We start from the raw sequence: 21214 nt of genomic DNA, 5'->3' as shown, positions 1-21214 counted from the left end.
TTTAATTTCGTGTGTACGTATAAAAATAGGAATGGGATAAATAAACAAGTAATTTGCCTTATTAATTGCAGCGCAAGCAAACATCCGTCCATAGAGAGATCCAGTAATCTTCGGAAGTAATAAGAATATTGTTGAAAATTAAAAAGAAAAAAAAAAGAAAATTAATCTGGTCAAGTTCAATTTAAAATTATGGATAAATGTTGACTTGTGTGTATACTGAGTTATGAAATTTAAATGTTTTAATCTATGTTAAATATTTTTAACACATATAAACTTAGAAACATATTGGTTTAATTATGATTGATTTGATGACTATACAAACAATTGGTAAATTATAAATCAGTGGTTTCACTGGTTTCAATTTAATTAATCATTAAACGAGATTGAGTCGATATATATGTAATACAACTAATTAGTATAAATTAAGTTAATATCAACATCAACATGGTTAAATAGTTTTGAAGGGAATTCAAAAATATATTTGCTTTATTTGAACATCTAGAGAGCACGTTATCTTTATTTATTAGTATAATTATAAATAAAACAAATTAATAAAATTAATATATACGTCCTGAAATTTATCAAAAAAAAAAAGTCTTGATATTAAACCTTTTTTTTTTGTTGATACAAAGGAGAGCAAAAACTAACCAGAATTCAAAAGGGTAACATCGTGCGGGGAATGCCAGGATCCAAAGGCATCACGTGTTCGGCAAGATGGTCTGCTACAGTGTTCTCCTCAGGAGTGCGCGTGGCAGGTATGTACTCATCTGATCTAATTAACCAATTTAAATTGATTAAGAATGATAATTAAATTAGTTAATACTATCTCTGGTCCTTAATGTAAGACATTGTTTGAATTTTATTTTAATCCTAAATATAAGATCCCAATTCACTTTGTCTTTCATATTTATGCATTTGTTTCTAAAGTAGTCTTTTTAATAATAGTAGTTCTCGTCAATGCACTTGATTAGTAAGGATATTTTAAAAAAGACAACATCTATTTATTACAAATAACTAACTTAACTTCTTTTCTTAATTTACTCAAATTAGTCAACTAGGTCTTATATTTAGAACTGGATGTAATATGATATTATCTCCAATCTTTTAATATAAAAGCTAGTTGACTAATTTGAGTATATTAAAAAAATTAAATTAGTTATTTATATTAAATAGGTATTGTCTTTTCTAAATACTTTTACTAATAATTTGTATTACCTAGGACTACCATATGATAAAACCTTTAACATGTGAGACTATCACAAGAGCTACTTTAGAAAAAAAAATAGATAAATACGAGAGATAAAGTGTATTGAGATTTTATATTTAGGACCAAATTAAATGTCAGACTAGCTCTTATACTAAGGACCGTATGTAGTATGTTTTTTTCTAAAACACCACAAGTATCTTTCTTAATTCTCTTCCTCCCTTTTCTACTTGATCATTATTAAGAAAATATAAATAGGGTTAATTTGAAAAAATTGATAAATATGTGAAATAAGTCTTACATGTAAGACTAATATCAACTCTCAAATTAAATTATAAATCTTTTCAGCGGAAGGAGAAATTTCTTTACTGAGAAACAAAGACCACAGCCCAAAATAGAATACAAAAAATGAAATTACAACAGATAAAATACCGAACATCACTAAGAGCAGGTGTTAAGAGTGCCAATAAGCCATCTAACCGTGAAAGTCTAATTGGCTATGGCTTTTGTAACCGCAACAATCGAGTGAGCTGTGAAAGATTCTCCTGTAAATAGTCTTTTGTGTTGTGCATCCCATAACTTCTAGGTGAGGATTCCGAAGATAAGGATCCATCTTGAACTAGTGCGTTTGGTCTTCAAATTGTCCAGTCACCAATCTTTGAGGGGGATCAATGTGAAACTAGAGAGATGGTGGGGAAGCAAGATCAACTTCCAGCATCCCATAGCAAGTGGACAGTGGCAAAATACGTGGTCAGAATTTTCATTTGCTCCATTACGGAATTTACGTGTTGCTCCCAAGATCATGTGTCTTCGCAGCCTTTCAGTGTTGGTAAGAAGTTTATTCTTATATGCTAGCCAAAGGAAGGATCGTACCCGCTGAGCGCCTGGCTACTTCCAAATGAGTTTCCAACAACGTTCTTCCTTCGCCCAAGAGTCTTCTTCAATGGTCTTACAGGCTGAAGTTACTGAGAAAACTCCATTAGATGTCAGGTTTCAAGTGCAAATGTCATTTCCATCTGAGAGAATGGGTAGCGTCGTGGTGGCTATCAAGGGGTTAATGGACATAGGTAGTTGGTCCTGAAATAGATCCCATTTCCAATTCCCACCGTCATCAATGAAGTCTCATATGGGTTGTGCCGGAGCCTGGGAGTCAAGGATATTGAAAGCAAGGTTCTTTAAGGGTCCCAATTCACCTACCCAGTAATCAAACCAGAATCTCACTTCTTTAACATTTCCAAGTTGCCATTTGAGCCCTAAAGAAGTGTTAGGCCGGGCTTTCGCTATGCTTCACCAAGTATGTGAGCATGCCTGGGTTTTGAATTCAAAATTTCTCTCAGTAGACCAATTGTATTTTGCTCCAAGAACTTGTACCCATAAGAGGTTCGATTTGCTCACTGGGTGGAGTCCAAACTTGAAGAGAAAGACATTGTTTTGACTCTACATTTTTTTTTTCACACCACAGCCCCCATTCTGGGTTGGTTGGCATAATTCATCCCGGTTCACTAAATGAATACTTCTATGCATGGTGCTTGAGCCCCATATGAAGTCCCTAATTAACTTTTCAATCTGGTTACAATAGGAAACAGGTAGCATCGAGCTTTGCATGGCATAATAAGATATAGTTGAGAGCACTGACATGGCTAGAATAATTCTTCCAGCAAGAGAGAGAATGCAAGATTTCCAAGGGGATAGTTTTTGCTGGATTCTCTCAAAAATGTAGGCATAGGTGTCTTTAGTGACTCTTGAGTGAAGGAGTGGAACGCCGAGATATTTGCCCAACTGATCTATTTTTCTATATCCCCACTGAGCACAAATTGCATCTGAGTCTTGCTTCTTCACATTCTTTGAGAAGATATGCATGTTTTAGCTTGACTGATAGAGTGGCCGAACGCAGAACAGAAGTCATCTAGCACCTTTTTATCAAATCGACCTGGCTAGGCGAAGTGGTGCTGAATAGGATCAGATCATCTGCAAAGAATAGGTATAAAAGCGGCGGGCCTCTTTACCTATCAAATTAAGTCATAAATTAAGCACAGGAAGAGTATCAGATACTTTAAAATGTGATACCACTATTTGGCCAAAAATAAGTTTGCTCTAATTCAAGAAAGCTCCCTTAACCTTTTGTTTTAAATTTCACTAGGCTTCAAGTTAAGAACTTAAAAGGATATTGTGCTGCTAAGTACTTTGCCTTTTTTCGTTTAATTAAATTTCTTTTGCTGGTCATAATAAAAAAGATTGTGTTGCTTAAATATCAAGCCAAGCATAAACATAGCATAAACATATTTAGGAATGGTTATTTATATCCACTCTTTAAGCGGTCTAATGTTCTCCATAAAACATAATTTTACCTCGGTCATATTTAGGACCAAATCAAATATTTAATTAATTATTCTTATATTTAGAATTAGATGTAGTATTTGTGGTTGTGATGACTATCAATCCATGAAAAATGGATGCACTAATTAAAAAAAGTTTTTTTTTTTGCATACATATTCTCTATTGAAGGCAATTAAGGTATTGATGAAGATTTATTTTCATATAAAAAAATTTATGTGAGTTGGATTCTAGGGCTCCCCATAGCAGCACCTTTGTGTAGGTAAGATTTAAGAGGTGTTTGGATGGAAGCAAAACCATAGTTTTAAAAATATTTTTACAATGTATAAAATAAATACGTGGAGGAGTTTGTCTTATTTTATAAAAAAAGGTTTCTAAGAAGTACTTTTGAAAGCACCCCTTACTAGAGTATTGGAGACTTGGATCTTTCAAAGAGCCGGGCAATAAAGAAATGCGGCCCAATCCATAATGAACAAATCTGGACCGTACAGTTTAAGCTTTGAACTTAAAATTAGGGGAAGGAACTAAGGCGATGGCCCCTATGAATAATAGATTCATATCATTGCCCAACCTCCACGCCAGGCCCAGCCCAAATAGATAAAGATGCACTAATCTAATTTTAATTAAAATTATCACAAGAAAAACGAGATGGATGAATCCATTTTGTAACCGCGTTCTCTCTATGGATGGTATATTTAAGTCCTCCTCAATCTAATTATCTTAATTTAAATTAATTCTCTCATCTTCTTCTATTATTTTTATCAAGTTATATTGATTATGATGATTTGTTTTCTCGTCTAAATTTCGTTGTTTATACTCTTTTAGAACATCAAATATAAATAATTCATATTCAATCTGAAATTCTGAATAATTTAACAAACCGAGAGAAGGAATAAAAATATTAAAAAGAAAAAAGAAAAGAAAAGACGGCGCATGGGATTACAACTAATTATAGGCTCACAGATGGAAAACAGACAAGCACTCACAAGTCACAAAAGTTAAATATCCTCCCACCAGGTCGTGATTCGGTCAAGACGGCGCCGTCTTAATATGGACCATAATATAATTAGGAAAACCATAAACATAAGTAGGTAGATTAGCAAGCTAGGAGTTAGAGCGGCCTTCTTATTTGTTACTCCCTCCTACATCTTTTATTACAAGAAAGAATTACCAAAATCATGCAATTCAAAATGTTAGCTAGATTTAGTTAAAAATAATAAACACTTAAAATATATTTTTTCCAATTATACTCTTGTTTCTATATAAAGTTAATGGGTGAAAATTTATTGCAGAGAGATAATAAATACTACCTTCGGTCTTTAATATAAGAGCTAGTTAACTAATTTGAGTAGATTAAAAAAACTAGTTATGTTAGTTATGTATAATAAATATGTATTATTTTTCCTAAAATATCTTTACTAATCAAATATATTAATTAAAACTGTCATTATTATAAAAACTACCTTAAAAAAATAGATAAATATAAAAGACAAACTGAATTGGGGTTCTATATTTAGAAACAAAATAAAAATCAAACGGGATCTTATATTAATGATGGAGCACTGATTTATTTCGCAGCCTGTTCCTACTGACTTTGGTCCCAAGCCACACAATAATACATAACAAACAAAAATTAGAGGCCCCTTGGACACTACAATAAAAAAAATTATCATATTTTAAAATTATATAAATTAATTATTCAAGAGACTTATGTTCTTTTTTTTCTTAGAAAGAAGCAGATAGATGGGGGAAAATACCATATATAAATAATAAAGCCTGAAAAGAACAAATGCACATGTAATAATGAACAGAGAATTGAAGAAAGGAGGGAGGGAGATCATATGGGGCTGGTTTATGTGTCTCCCAAGCACTAAGCATTGTGATATGCAATATGCTTTTTCTATTTTTGTCCATTTCAATAAGTCCCCTCGCCTGTAGTTTTCACCTCCCTAAATTACAATCTTACCCTCACTTGTCCCTAATTTATTAGTATAAAAAGGTTTTTTTTTTCCACCACAGTATATAAAGGGGATTCTCCATAAAAATATAAGAATATTTGTTGTAACAGTTTTGATTAATGAAAGACGTTTTAATTAAAGATTTTAAATTGAACTCGACCAAAAAAATAAAATTGAACTAAAATATAATTTAATGCAATGTATGAGCACAGTCCGCATATTTCAGTACTAGCACGGGAGTTTGGTTTTATTTCGTCCCAAAAAATATCCAGAGGTCTTTTTTTTTTGAGTAGGATGGTATCGCTAACTCAGGGTATCCCAGTCCATCCGGCCAGACTAATCCCAGGTGCACTCGCAGGTATCGAGGCCATGACATGGTAGGAAAGGCGCCTTGCGTTCCCGTTTGCAACCAGTCGGACCCGACCCTTGCAGGCTATCCAGAGGTCTTTTTTGACCTGGGTAAATATATCCTAGCCTCTATTCTAGTTATATGTGTACATATATTATTATTTCTGTTTTTAATATAAAAGTTAGTTTAACATTTAGTTTGATGCTAAATATAAAATCTTAATATATTTTGTTTATCATATTTATTTATTTTTTTAAAATAGTTCTTATAATAGTTGCATATATTAAAAGTTTCATCAAATGATAGTTCTAGAAGATATACATGATTAGTAAAAATATTTTTTAAAAAATAATATCTATTTATTACAAATAATTAGTTTAATAAATTTTTTAATTTATTTAAATTAATTAATTAGTTTTTATATTAAAAACACGAACCAGCGTATAAATACATACATGAAGGAATATTAACTGGAGTCACTTTTATGCACTGAACACGAGAATGAATCACGACTCACGAGATTCCAAAAGTTATAATAAAACAATAATCAAAATAAAATTTATTTTATTTCGTGACAAAAAATATTTTGCCATTCTGCATAATAAGAATGAGTTCTTGTAGACTGTAATAACTTTGGTTTTATAATATCATTTTGTCTTTTATATGAAAGAAAAAGAATGAGTTTTTTATAGGAAAATATTTAGGTCAAATTTCTTATATCTATTAATATATATTTTTTGTTTCACATGAATTTATAATTAAATACTATTAAATATTAATATTTAAAAAATATAACACATCGTCATGTGTGATAGGAGAACTTATTATAATAGATATAAGAAACTTGATATAAGTATTTTTCTTTTTTATATTCTTAGGAAGTTTAAAATAAATTATATGATTGAGGTCAAAAAAATAAATTATGCGATTTATATTTTTATGTAACGGTTTATAAATAACTTGAATTCCAATATTTTTATATTTTACAGCCATGATGATATGAAGAGAACTAATTCTATTCTTTTTCTAACTATAAGTCTATTTATTTAATTCAATTTAAATTAGTCCAATCTAATATAAATTATTAAAAGCAAAGTGGTTAATAAAAGATATGGTATATTTAGTGCTACAATATGTAAAAGTTAGATAACTATTAAACAATTAGTTAAATTTATTATTATAATAAATATGTGTTGATTTATCTGAACTACCCAATTTAATAATGTACTGTAACAACTCCTCAGTAATAACCCTTTACCATAAATAGATAATATTTTTAAAAAATTATAAATTTTAAAAAAATAAATTAAAATGTTATATTTAGAACTCAACGTCCAACTCACTTTCATACTAAGAATTCCAGTTAATATATAGTTTAAGTAAGACGGCTGACGGCTGTATATGTATTAAAAATTAAAAAAAATCATCTAATTTTAATACAATTATTAAAAAAAAGATAATATTTTTGACCAAATTTTGAAAATTTCATTGCAGTTTTCTGAATGTACAGGTATGATCACATGATAAGTACATGAACAGAATCCTAAACAGCAGAGTTCACGAGGATTTGGTCACGAAAAAGATCAAATAACTTCAAAAACACTTGAAAAAAAATTAATAATCACAATCTCTACTGTTTCTTCTTCTTCTTGATCTTCCCATTGCAGAACAGCGAACCGAATCCGAACAAACTCATCGAACCTTTAGGAATATATGCTTGCGGAAGATTCAAAACAGGACTAATTCGAACTCCATTACCAGAGAATCCACGATTTTTCTGTAAAAAATGTTTCTGAGACGAGCTATAGAAATAATATGTACTTGAACTTGAAGAGGATGAAGATGATGACGATCTCCTGCTAGAAACAGAGGATTGCTTCTGCAAACCCTGCTTCTCCCGTGCTCCCTTCGAAGTCTCTGTTTGTTTCAGATTTAATGCCGAACCAGTCGAATTACTTCGTGATAGAAACTGTAGCGATCGAATCAAGCTTTTCCCTCGCGTAGTAGCATCACAATTCAAACTGCTACTTCGTCCGAATTGCCATAGGGATTTAAACGAAACTCTATCTTCCTCTTCTTCATCATCATCCTCGTCGTATTCTTCTTCAGTATCTTCGGATAAGAACTCTTTGAGCATCTTCTTCACGGAGCATGTGGAATTTGAAGAAGGCTGAGACTGAGAACCAAGACGAGATGATTGGAGAGATTGATGTGTTTCATTTGGGGAATGGGTAACCCTGTGAAGTTGCATGGGCACGATCTTGCCATCGGAGAAAAGCTCGTCGGCTGAAGAGATTTTCTGAGAGAAGCCACTGGCGACGCAGAAAACGAAGTCGGAGCCGGAGTCTGATCCCCGTTCAGTATGATCCTCATCGTCGGTGTTGTTCAGATCATGGGAGAAGGAGATTCGAGGGCTGATTCCAGTACTGGATGTCTCAGAGGAGGGCTCAATGGCCATCAAGAGTGGGGAAAGTTAAGAATCAGAAATTGTTGAATCTCTTGGAAGTGTTCGATGGAATGCCTGAGAGAGAAAGTTGTGGGGAATTAAGGGGATATGAAGTCAGAAATTGCAGCTTTTAGCTTTCGGGGTGAGGGAGGAAGGAGCATGTTCCATAAATGGAGGAGTAGCGAAAATTGGCATTTTGGGTGGATTGGATTCTTTTCTTTTCCTTCTCTTCTATCTTATCAATGGGAAGGGGGGAGAGAGAGAGAGAGAGGGCATCTTTCTTAGTTACAGGGATTTCTTCCCCACCAACTTTTAATAATTTTCTAGTAATTACATTTTCTATAGTCATGTAGTCATACATTAAAAAATTTAGTTGTATTTGTATTAAAAAAAAAATTAGTTGCATATGTTGAGATGGTAAGCGGCCTAATTTCTATAAGGAAAATAACACAGGTTTGAATATTGAAAAGCATATTTGTTCAGAGTGCTTTAAACTTAACATTCCTGACCTGATAGAAATTAGTTTCAAATTTAAAATGATTTAAAGATACTTAGAATTATGTAAAAAAAAATTATTTGCATATATAATCTACATTTTATATTTATTTTTCTTTATCTCTTATCAAAAGTGTAGTTTGTAGCGATTATAACTAGCCTAGTTTAAGTTTGAGCTGTTTAACAAAAAATATATTTAAATGGTACTTCTGCAATCCTTAATATAGAATCTAATTGTTAAGTTAATTTTGATTCTAAATATAAAATCTATTTCTTATATTTATCAATTTTTCTAAATTACCCTTATAGATGCTACCTCAACCATAATTAAGTAAGTGAGAAATGAAGGATATTAAGAAAGATGATTATGGTGTTCTAAAAACACATGTCATTTTTTATAATTAACTAACTTACTTGACTTTCTTAATCTAATCAAATTAGTTAAATAGGTCTTATATTAAAGATCAAATGAGATGAGTGATACTGATACCTAACCCTTTTTAAGTAAATAAACCAAACCTATTTTAAAATAGAGTTGTAATTTGTAAGCTTTTACGTTGACCGGAATACATTGATGTATTAATAAACTACTTATATATATAAGCATACAAACATATATTTATATATTAAAATATATAAAATATAATTTACTTTTTATAAACTTTTTTCATGGTCGTTGTTTAAAAGATATTTTTAATAATTATTTACATTACACTAGTTAAAAATGTTGTTTGTTAGTAAAACCTTTAGACTTGAGGACATGCCAAGCTTTTAAAATGCCCAGATATGAACTTAAAAAATAAAAACAAAAAACCCTCCATAGACCTATAATGCAGGCCGGCTGAGGACCAATTCTCAGAAGTTATTTAAAACAAACATTTCGATGGGCACTTTGGTTTTAGATTTTTTTTTTCGAGTTCAAAAGGGAGCGTCGTAATGAATGCAATACTTGTATCTTTTTTGTATCCATTTAATATTTGAGAACATGATTTTCGCATTAATTTACTTATTTGATCCATAGTGCAATACCTAATTAACTAATTTGAGTAAAGTATTGATATTAGTTAAATTACTTAATATCATATGTTTTTTTCTAAAACACTCTAAAATCTTTCTTAATTTCTTTTTTTCTCTTCAACTCTATTATTATTAAAAGAATATCATCAATAGAATTAATTTGAAAAAAATTGATAAATATGTGAAATAAATCTTATATAGAGAATAAATATCAACTCTTTAATTAGATCTTACACAAGAACTAAAAGAATATTGTATTGTGAGGACTAATCCTTTCGATTAGGTTTAACTCATGTTGATTGATTTAGAAATATTTTAGGGGGACAGTGTTAAACTATATAAATGAATATGAATAAGTACATGGTTTTATTTTTATTTTCAGGCTAAATTTTTTTCCATCCTTGAAAGTTATCATGTTTTACGTTTGATAAATTTGCATATAATTTTCAAACTAAAACATCAACAATTATTAATCCGAGATAAGATAGATATGATTAATCGAAGCTCTCATTTCAGTAAAAACTAAAAACTCACATTTCCACATTCTTTTTGGCAAAACCATATTTTATGTTGTCACTAAAAGTGACACCGTTTATGGTTATAGAAACAAATCTGACGTACATATGATTAGACGACACGTTATATGTTATTAACACTATAAAAAAAAAAAAACAGAGAGAGAAGGGCAAAAAAAAAAAAAAAAAGAACTCCCCCATCATTCCGATGAGAGTTAAGTTGTCATTTTCCATAAAAGATTATCCTTTTCTGAAGGAAAGTTACCAAAATCATTTTTGGATTCTTGAACTAGACATGGAAATTTTTATTCCCATAATCATGTTTTTCAACTTTTTAATAAAGGAAGATTCTCAAACCAGGTCTCATCACACAAAAAGGAATAACTTTTACTCCCGAAAGCAAATGTTTAATAATTATTGTCTTAATTAATAATCATACAAACAAAAGACAAAGTAAATATTCAAGACACAACATGTCTTTTGAGTTAGCTAGCAGAGTACGTACTCATTAATCAATTATTTCACGAAGATGAGTATTAATAAAATGTCAGATAATTTGCAGAAACAAAATAGCTCTCCATGTGTTTACGATGGATCTGAACGACATGAACTCATCCAGATCTGCAGATAATTTTTTGTGCTGTCAATTATTTGAAATTATTTTATTGAGTGGATTTTGTACATTTTCCAACATATATGTTGACGTTGTCAACATGAGTGGTGGTAACACAACGTTCATAATTGATCTTCTCAGCATCATGTCCCATCCCATGTAGAGGAGGACCCAATTGGGACAATTTAAAGGAAAAATAACATCTAAAAACCCATTATTTTCATAAATTTGTTAAATATTTTCAAGGGTAAAGTAGCATCTAATACCCTAATGTTATTTCTCAGGTATATCTAACATCCTGATTTTATTTATAGTTTAAGGTGCTAAATACACTATACATATGATTAGGGTATTGAAAGCACTATAAAAATAATATCAGAATATTATATTAATTATAAATAAGATTAGGATATTGAATGCGGCTAGAAAATAAGTCAATGTGCTAGATACTACTTTACAAAAAATAAAATAAAATTATTACTTACTTCGCCAAAAGAAAATATTTCTAAGTTATATGTCTCTTTTGAGAAGGCTGTTTTTAAATATTAAAAGTTATTATTTCCATAAATTTTGATGATTATTTTTAAACATTAAAGAGTTATATGTCTTTTTAGATAAAAAGGTATCCAATGCACTAATGCAAACACACATAATTTATAATTTTATAGATGGAAAGATTTTTTTTTTATATAGTTTTATATATGTCCTGATATTAATTAACCATTGTTACTCGGTAATAATTACAGTTTTTAAGATTGTTATTGGGTAATAAAGGGAGAAATACTTCTAAAAAGCTAATTTTTTTCTAATTCAGTTTAAATATTTTTTTGAAAAACATAATCACTTCTTAAAGAATCAAAACTGTTGCTAAGTTGTAACTTGTAAGTCCCTCTTGAGAATGTTATTTTTTAAATATTAAAAATATGATTTTCATTAAATTTGATCGTTCTCTTAAATTTGTTAGTAAGTTTTTCTTTTTTAAAAAAATATAAATATATTTTATAAATGTATTGATATTAGTTAACCATTATTATGGGGTAATAATTACTATTTTTAAGATTGTTTAGCGTAATGTTTGTATTCAAAAAAATATCTGGGCAGTTAATTTTAGTTTTTTCGCCAAGTTAAGCAAAGTCCCAAACTAGTCGCTGTTGAAGGGAAAATGATGAATTATTGCTGGATGAGAAAGCACAATCAGGTGTACCGGAGCCACAAGTTTGATAATAGTCTCCCGACTTTAATACAAAAATTAATTAACTAATTTGAGTAAATTAAAAATATTAATTAAATTAGTTAATATGATATGTTTTTCTTTAAAACACCCTAAGCATCTTTCTTAATTTCATTCCTTCTCCTACTTGATTATTGTTGGGAAATATTGATAGGGTTAACTTGAAAAAAATTAGTGGATATATAAAATAGGTCTTATATACATAGGACTAAGATTAACTCTCTAATTAAGGGGGTGTTTGGATAGAAACCAAATCATGGTTTCAGAAGTGCTTTTATGGATTACGAAGTAAATATGTGGAGAAGATTACCTCGTTTTGCGGAAAAGTGATTCTGAAACCGTGATTTTGGTTTTGCCAAACGCCCCTTAAATCACATATTAAGAATTGGAGGAGTACCATTTTAAGCCATATTGGTAGCATTGTGGCTAAGAGAATATGATAATGTTTCCTCACAACACAGGACATGTTTGGAACAGCTTATAAGTAACTTTTTCAATCGTGATTTACGAAATGCGAGGACAAGATGTGAGATAAATTTTACCTCGATTTACGTGAAACGTGTTTATGATTGATTTTCACCGCTATCCAAATAAGTCCACAATAGGCCAACATTTTCAAACTCATAATATGTATTCCACATGTTTGGTATATATGATAGTGAGAAAATAAATTGGGAAAATAATGGGAGAAGGAAACCATGAAATATGATTGACTTCTTTATCATCTTTCCATTTTCCCCAACTGTTTTCCGTCATATGCTCAGTTGTAAATCACCCTGCAAGTTGCATTACATCAAAACATCATTTTCTCTCAGCCAAAAGACGTGAGAAAAGGGATCAAATAAGTTTGAAAAAAAAGAAAAAAGAAAAGAAAAAAAATGGTTTTAACAGTTTCTAACCAAAAATACCGTCATGAAAAAATATGTTCTTTTTGGCTACTGAAGATCAGATCGGTAAATGAATTAATCGAGACAATGGTTTAAGTTTAAGGGTTAGTAATTAAACTCAATGTTAACTTAGGGTAAGACTGGTTATAATTAAAATAATATTTAAATGAAAAAGATGTTAATTCAAACATTTATGCGTCAGCTATAAACAATCTAACAAAATCAGTGCAGGAGTGGTTGGACTGATATCCAGGCAATGCATAGTGGCCAATGGGCTTCAATTTGAATTTAAATTTGGGCTGTTTTTATTTTCCACATCTTATCACCTGAGTTAATAATGCGTGGTGCATTTGCTATCTTTTTTTAAATTTCACTTTTTTCCCCCTATATTTCAGTGTAAATTGTATATTATTTATTTTATTTCAATGACAATCCATAGACATTTTTTTTTGTTACATAAAAATTTTAGGTGAGTTGGGTTCCGAAAACTCGCCAGGACCAAGACATACCTCCAGGCTCAAAAAATGCTTATAGAGGTATTTATAGATCACCCACCAACAAGATCCTCACATTGGCAGCGAGATTCAAACTTATGACCTTATAGATTATGAGACGACTTCTTACTAATTGGACTAACTCTTGCTGGTTTTTTTTTAATTATTTTTAGTCATGAAATTAATTTCAACGACCATGCTAGGCCTTTTTGTTCGGTGGCCCATTAGGAGCTCATTTGTTGGACATGCAAGCAGCGGGCCCACAATTCTAAGGCTTGTTCGGCCCGACAAGCCCAGCAACAAGTACTGAATGCAGATTTGCTTTTTTAAGGTGACATATAAGAGCAAATGAAAATTGCACATAAGCCTTTGGTGAAAAAAATATATTCCCGCAGTACTAACCAACAAAGTAATTCTTATTGGTCGGCCGCATGAAAGCAAGTGAAATTATTAAAATAGTGAATATATGGATGGTCTAGGACTGAGTGACGTGATTCATATTTGCGAGTTAATTTGCACCGCATTTTGTTTGATATGGAGTCTACACAATGAAATTTTTTGATACTTTCGCGGCTATTTAGTATAAGATCTAAATAAATAATTTACGAATAGTTAAACTAGTTAATTTGTAATAAATATGTTTTGATTTTTTTTTAAATACCTTTTCTTATCCCATGCATTGTGACTATTTTTTGGTGAAAATTTTCTTATCATGTTCAATCAATAAGAATATTTTGGAGGAAAGTTATAAATTTGGAAGAAAAACTAAATTGAGATCTTATATCATACTCCTCCGGCCCTTAATATAAGATTTAATTGTTAAATTAATTTTGGTCCTAAATATAAGACTTATTTATTATATTTATCAATTTTTTTATATTACCCTTATCGATAATCCCTCAACCAATTATGATGCATTAGAAAAACATGTTATATTTTTTATAATTAGACTTACATGACTTTTTTAATCTAATTAAATTAGTTAATTAAATAAGTTTTATATTAAGGACTAAAAGTGTATTAAAGATCAAATAAATCCCTTGTCTAGTTAATATGTCTAGCTAGGACCCGAGATAGTATTGGTTTTTCTTCTTAGAGTTTGATTTTACCTGTAATTGTTGCCAACATCGTCCAGTTTGCTGTCATGATTTGACTTTCTGCTGTTAATTTTCACGTAATTATGGATATGATTCTACATAATATCTTTGCACTTTTTACTGGTCAGTTGACAGGTTTATATCATGGCATTTGCTGCAGAAGAATATATGCATATACAGTTAAATTTTTTCACATTGGACTTAGCCTTATGAAAATCTAATTGCACCTTTTTTGCTGATAATTGATATGGGGAAATTTGAAGAAGCTTGTTCATAAGCTGAGAAGATAGATAACACAATTAACATATATGTTGGTCCATTTAAGGTTTTTGTAGTTGCTTATGACAAAGTGCAAGAAATTATTTTAGCTGATGATTATAATGTAAGTATTCTTGTGAAAGGGGGAATATGTTGGGCTACTTCTCAATTTCATTTGCCTGATTAGAGAAAACTTGTAGGGTTGCTCAAAATTCAAAGTCGTCAAAAGTAGAGAAACTTAGGAACTCATCATCTGTCATTCCTATGACCATTAATAATTTAACAGCTTTAATTTCATGCGACAATTAGGAGAGAGTTAGGTTGGTGAAATTTCAGAGACAAAAATTTGAAGACCTCTGCTGCCTTGTGTCTGTGTTCATTGTATCACTTGATAATGTCATTGAATGATGATTAGTTGCTTCTGTTTTCTGCTATATTTCCCGGTTGTCTGTTTTGTGCTTTTGCCAAACTTCTGCAATTTCTAGTTATTGAAATTTAATTTCTTGGTGCTTTACATATATATATATATATATATATATATATCAGATAATGCGTATTAATTACTGTTGAAAACTTCTGCTCATGTTGGTATTGCACAGTAACTGATATTATATGTATATGTATATGTATATAATTTCATCATATTGAATTCAAAGTGGCATGGTCATCGATGGTAATATATATTATCCTTATTACAAAATTCTTATCTATGGTGTTTAATATGAGATGTTTTGTCTAAAATATATTACCTTTTGTTTTAATTAATAAATTTTATTGAAAGTAATTTTGAAAACATTAACTAGTTTTTATTATATTACTACGTTCCGTCTTTAATATAAGAGCTAGTTTAATTTTTAATTTAGTTCTAAATATAAGACCGCAATCTATTTTGTGTTTTATATTTTATTCATCTTTTTTCAAGGTAGTCCTTGTAATAGTTGTATATGTTAATGATTTTATCAAACGTTAAAACTAATATACTTGATTAGTAAGGATATTTTAGAAAAACAACACCTATTTATTATAAATAACTTGCTTAACAAATTTTCTTAATATACTTAAATTAATTAACTAATTCTTATATTAAAAATATGACGTGGTATTTCTTAGGCTATGTGAAGTTGAGGATGGGTCGTTATAATAGGGACAAGAAGAAATAATTGTAGAGTATGGTACAAAAATGACATCCATGTGTAGTTATCTATCTTTTCCGTTTTTTGAGTAAGGATATATCTTTCATGAATTGTCAATTGTGCTTGCGCATTAGATTCCAGTCTACTGCACCTCTATATTAATTTGTCTGTCAGTAGGGCATATTATCAAGAATGAATCAAATTCCTTCACGTTATATTATATTGCTATTTCTTTTCGAACTTGACATTAAAAAAATAGCATTTTCCAGGATCCCTTATCATGAAATGGTCACCTATATATCTTGTTTGGCTTTTCAAAATCCCCCGCAAAATCCCACTTTTTTTAATTATCACCTCGGTGTGTATATTATTATTAAAATCAAACACACACACATATAAAAAAACAAAAAAAATTAGCTAAGTCAATTATTTATAATAAATATATTTAGCTTTCTTAAATAACTTTTTTTAATTATGTGTAGGCAGGAATTTCTTACAATCAATAAAGATATTTTTAAAAAATATGAGACAAAATGGATTGAAATCTTATATTTTGGACTAAATTCAATACTCCTAACTAGTTTTTATATTAAAGACCGGAGATAGTATTCACTTGAAAAAAGAAGAAGAAAAAGATTGTTAACCAAAAATCTAAACAAGAAGTACTAACGAGACAGAGCAAAACGATACAAAACACACGAACCAGAGATTTTGACTTCCCTCAGATCATCCTCTGAGATGAGCATTAGAGAGGAAGGGATGTAACACACCCAATCTTTCATGTAAGAGGTGCAATTCTTCTTGAAATCCACAGGGGAAAAAAGGCACAAGCGCACACACTCTCTCTATATATTACTTCCGGTTCTTAATATGAGAGTTATTTTGATATTTAATTTGATTCTAAATATAAAACTCGAATCAGTTTTATCTCTCATATTTATTCATTTTTTCAGGATAATTTTTGTAATAGTTGCACATGTTAAATATTTCATCAAATAGTAATTCTATTTAATGCACATGATTAGTAAGGACATTACTGGAAAAACAACACATATTTATTATAAATAACTAACTTAGTTAATTTTTTAATATACTCAAATTAGCTAACTAGCTTTTATATTAAGTAGCAGAAGTAACATATATTCTGATTGGATTATATAGTAGTGGCTTTCACTTCAAAGAAATATTGTTCTTTTTGTGAAACAACCTCAACCTTTTAATTTCCTTTTATTGAATAGTTAGATTTAATATATATCAGGCAATATATCGATCGCTCTTCCGTGGTGGCAAGCAAAGTTAAAAGGTGCTCCTTTCATTTCTTTCAATCAATCCTTTAGGCCCCGTTTGGTATGCAAGAGTACTCCTGACTCCTGGAAATGGACGTCATGGCTATCGATGATATGGAGTTTCAAGAAATTTGTTTTTTTGGTGAAGAATTTCAAGAATTTTTCTTTCACAAGGATATTACACTGATTTTGACATTATAAAATATACTACCTCTGGTCCTTAATATATGATTTAGTTGACTAATTTGAAAAGATTAAAAAATTAACGAAGTTAATTATTTGTAACAAATAAGTGTTATCTTTTCCTAGAATATCATCGCTAATCATATATATTAGTTAAAACTACTATTAGATAAAATATTTAATATGTGCAATTACTACGATGACTACTTAAAAAAAAAGAATAAATATGAAGAACAAAATGGATTGTAGTTTTATATTTAGAATCAAATTAAAAGCTAAACAAATTTTTATATTAAGGACCGAAGGTAATACATATCAAACAAAAAATATATCTGAATTCCATATTGTACATGCTAAACATGTCTTTATAGCCAAATTATATTCTACTCCATTTGCAATTTCAATTCTGTTTCAAATTCTTTCAAAAGAAAAATTCCTATCACGCCAAACAGGAACTTCAGGAGTTTGGGATCACCGCGCGACATTATTTTTATGGTGAGAGATTGATTTAATTGACGGTTGAAGAGAATTCATTACTTACAAATTAAATAATTTTTTTCTGGGCATAAAGAATCTCTTATTAATCAGAGATAATTTTATTTCACGCATTGTCAAGCAGCTCTCCCACGAATACTATGTCATCAAAACAAGAATGTGGGCCTCATATTTTAGAGTCTCAGAATATGTTTAATAGGCTGTAAATTTATAATTACATATAGATAAATCAATTAGATGAAATTACTTGACCATCAATACTAAGTGTGTGTTTGTTTATCAAATATGTACTCCTTCAATCTTTAATATAAGACCCATTTAACTAATTTGATTATATTAAGGAAGTTAGATAAGTTGGTTAATTATAAGAAATGTAACATGCTTTTCCTAAAATACCATAATCATCTTTCTTAATACCCCATCTTCCTCTTCTACTTGATTGTGGTTGAAGGAGTATCTATAGGGGTAATTTAGAGAAAATTGATAAATATGAGAAATTGGTCTTATATTTAGAACCCAAACCAACTCAACAATTATCTCATATATTAAGGACTGAAAGAGTATTTAATTTTGATATGACTTTTTTTTTAAGAGAGTCATCATAGCGTTAATTTTTTCACTTTATTGTTCAGGTATAAATATATATCATTCATAAAAATTGTCCATGTTCAATTAATTATTAAAATACTTTTAAAATTGTTCTCTTACAATTAAAACATAAGTTTTGCAGCGCCGCAGCAATTCCGAAGGTAATTATCATTGAGTCACATCTTTTAATAATGACAATTAATTTCAATAGTTGTGCTTTAAATTACTATTCTAATTACCATGATTAAACCGTAGTTTTACTGTTTTAGACAACTAACTAATAATGATCTAGCCATGATTAGAGTGGGAAAAGAGTTAAAGAATGTTTCTTAACATAGAATTTTATTTACGAATTTTCAAATTATTGTTAGACCTCGACACATCAATTTATATTCTGTAGATGGATAATGGTTTCGAAAATCCTGGAATCATCTCTGTGTTTACGTACGTGCCAGTCTAATCTATGTAGCCTTAAAGGTTCCGGATTCACAGGGATAGTTTGCCACATGCTGAGGTTCGTTCTGCTACTTTTTCCCACGTAGAGAATGAACAATCTGAACCGAACAGACTAAGGTGGTTCATTTCACTGACACAAACTATAAATATATATATATATATAACGATAATCTCATATATTCTGACTATATTCTGCTGTAGAGCTGTAAAGGGGCTGAAAGATTAGCACGTTTTGGGAAAGCAGCACTGCCTTTTTCTGCTACTTGCTTGGAAGATCAGTTCAATGAGAATCTTCAATCCTATGGCGATTCTCTAGAGCTTAGCCCTCATGTATGTCATGATTTCAAGAGCATCCATTATTGATGTGCGACGTGTAAGGTGGATCTGAATTGACTTCAATTATTGTACGGTGTAAAGTGACGAGCTGAGAAAGAAGAAGACTAAACCAAGTCTCCCATATATATCTGTGATGTTTAAATATTTGACATTGCTTATGCACTCAACCACATGTATATGCGTACACATTTATGGTCGTGTGAAGATAATATTTATACCGATAGGAATATACGTCACTTAATGAGATTGGTTTTAGAAGAAAGGGTTTTAGCCACTTAAACAAGATGTTTCGAATTTGAATCTGTATAAATACAAAAATATGTCTTTAAGAGAGCAATTTCTAATTAGACCTAACAATACTTAAATCTGACTTAATCAGATAATCATATGAAAAACAAATTAAGGGAGATAAAAAACATATTGATTTGATCAATAGAAATGGATGATGGGATTTTATGTGGAGGAAGTTATGTAAGGCGCAGTGACAGTTATCAAGACTTGGAAAAAGACAGAAATAGTACGCCTTGGGTGGGGGATATAAAAGAAGTATGCTCAATGATTGGGAAGGAAGTGTGTGTTGTATTATTGAAGTTCACAAAAAGACCATCACTTTAAAGCAGTCACTTATTACAATAGGGTTACTCCATAGAAATATAGGGTAGTAGTCGTGTCAAATCAAGACACATATATGAATAATGAATGGTTATTGTGTGTTGATGTGTTTAGTCAGAGTCATGGCCATGCGCGGGGCTTTATATGTGTTCATATATATTTTTTTCTTCAATTGCTTTTACTTGCTGCAATGTAATTGTACACTTGTGCCGTTCAGCCGCTAATTATGCAAAAAGCTGATCGTAATGATTTTTGATTTCACAGCATTTCACTGTTCCTAGGTCTTTGGCTGCCCCATAATTCAAACTCATCATATTCTTCATCAAAAGCTGTCTCATCATTTTCTGATCTCATCAATCAATTTTCATTCACAAATGGATGAACTAGCTCGCCTATATCATTGGTGAATCAATCTACTGTATACCTTTTGTGTTAAAGCCAAGCTTCCACTTAATTCTCTATTATTAAACTCAGGACATGACTTCCATATAAAGTTGATTAGATTTTAATTACTGTTACTGTTGCATATTCCTCCACAGAATAAAAATGTGTGGAAAAGTCGCTTCATATATATGTGTGTATATATTTCTCCTTCCGTTAATTATATTAGTCAAACAATATGTATTGACAACATAACAAGTAAAAGGGAAAAATCTCAGCAATGAAGAAGTGGGTCATTTGGAATCATGATATGCTTGGTGATCAAAAGTGATTATTCAATTCTAGCTACTTTCTGAAAGAGCCAAAACATCAATGGTTTTTATTTTGAATGAAACTAGAAGCCTAAATCAAATCACAACCAACATTAACTTTGAAACATTTTTTCTTATCTTCGCAAAGATCAAGGCCTTAAAAATAGCTAAAGGTTTAACTACAGTGTTTAGAAGAAGAAAATATCTTCAGAACACTAGGTTTATATAAGTATTTTTATTTTTTCAGTTAACATATAATTCTATACTGAAGCGTGATCGTGTTCAATACGGAACTGGAGAGCGACAAGGACAGTTGTAAGTGCTATTGAATTGACCCCTCAATAAACGTTGGGAATCATAAAGATCAAAGGAGGAAGACTGAAAATCTACAGTAGCGAAATGAAATATGAGTAACTGTTCACTTCACATGCGTGGACCAATTCTTTTTGGCGCTCTTTGACTCCTTCTTCCTTCCCTGGTAAAATAGGGTGGTGAAGGCCTTTCCATTGTCATGTTCAATATCACCTTCCTTTTC

At 30.5% G+C, this 21214-nt stretch overlaps 1 protein-coding gene across 1 annotated transcript; it reads right to left on the bottom strand.

Moving 5' to 3' along the window:
* Nucleotides 1-7416: 7416 nt before the first annotated feature.
* On the bottom strand, nucleotides 7417-8529 carry LOC114725844 (uncharacterized protein DDB_G0271670-like). Its single transcript, XM_028912414.1, has one exon. The coding sequence runs from the start codon at nucleotides 8301-8303 to the stop codon at nucleotides 7476-7478; it is 828 nt and encodes a 275-aa protein (XP_028768247.1). The 5' UTR covers nucleotides 8304-8529; the 3' UTR covers nucleotides 7417-7475.
* Nucleotides 8530-21214: the final 12685 nt, after the last annotated feature.

This window comes from Neltuma alba, unplaced genomic scaffold (assembly GCF_004799145.2).
Source record: "Neltuma alba isolate B1F8T4 unplaced genomic scaffold, ASM479914v2 tig00012284_pilon, whole genome shotgun sequence".
NCBI classification, from domain to species: Eukaryota; Viridiplantae; Streptophyta; class Magnoliopsida; order Fabales; family Fabaceae; genus Neltuma; species Neltuma alba.
Note: the sequence above shows the minus strand (reverse complement) of the source record. Positions and strands in the feature narration are given on the sequence as shown.

Excerpts from the sequence above, each read along its gene's own strand:
- LOC114725844 (XM_028912414.1), bottom strand. The coding sequence starts at position 8,303 with ATGGCCATTGAGCCCTCCTCTGAGACATCCAGTACTGGAATCAGCCCT.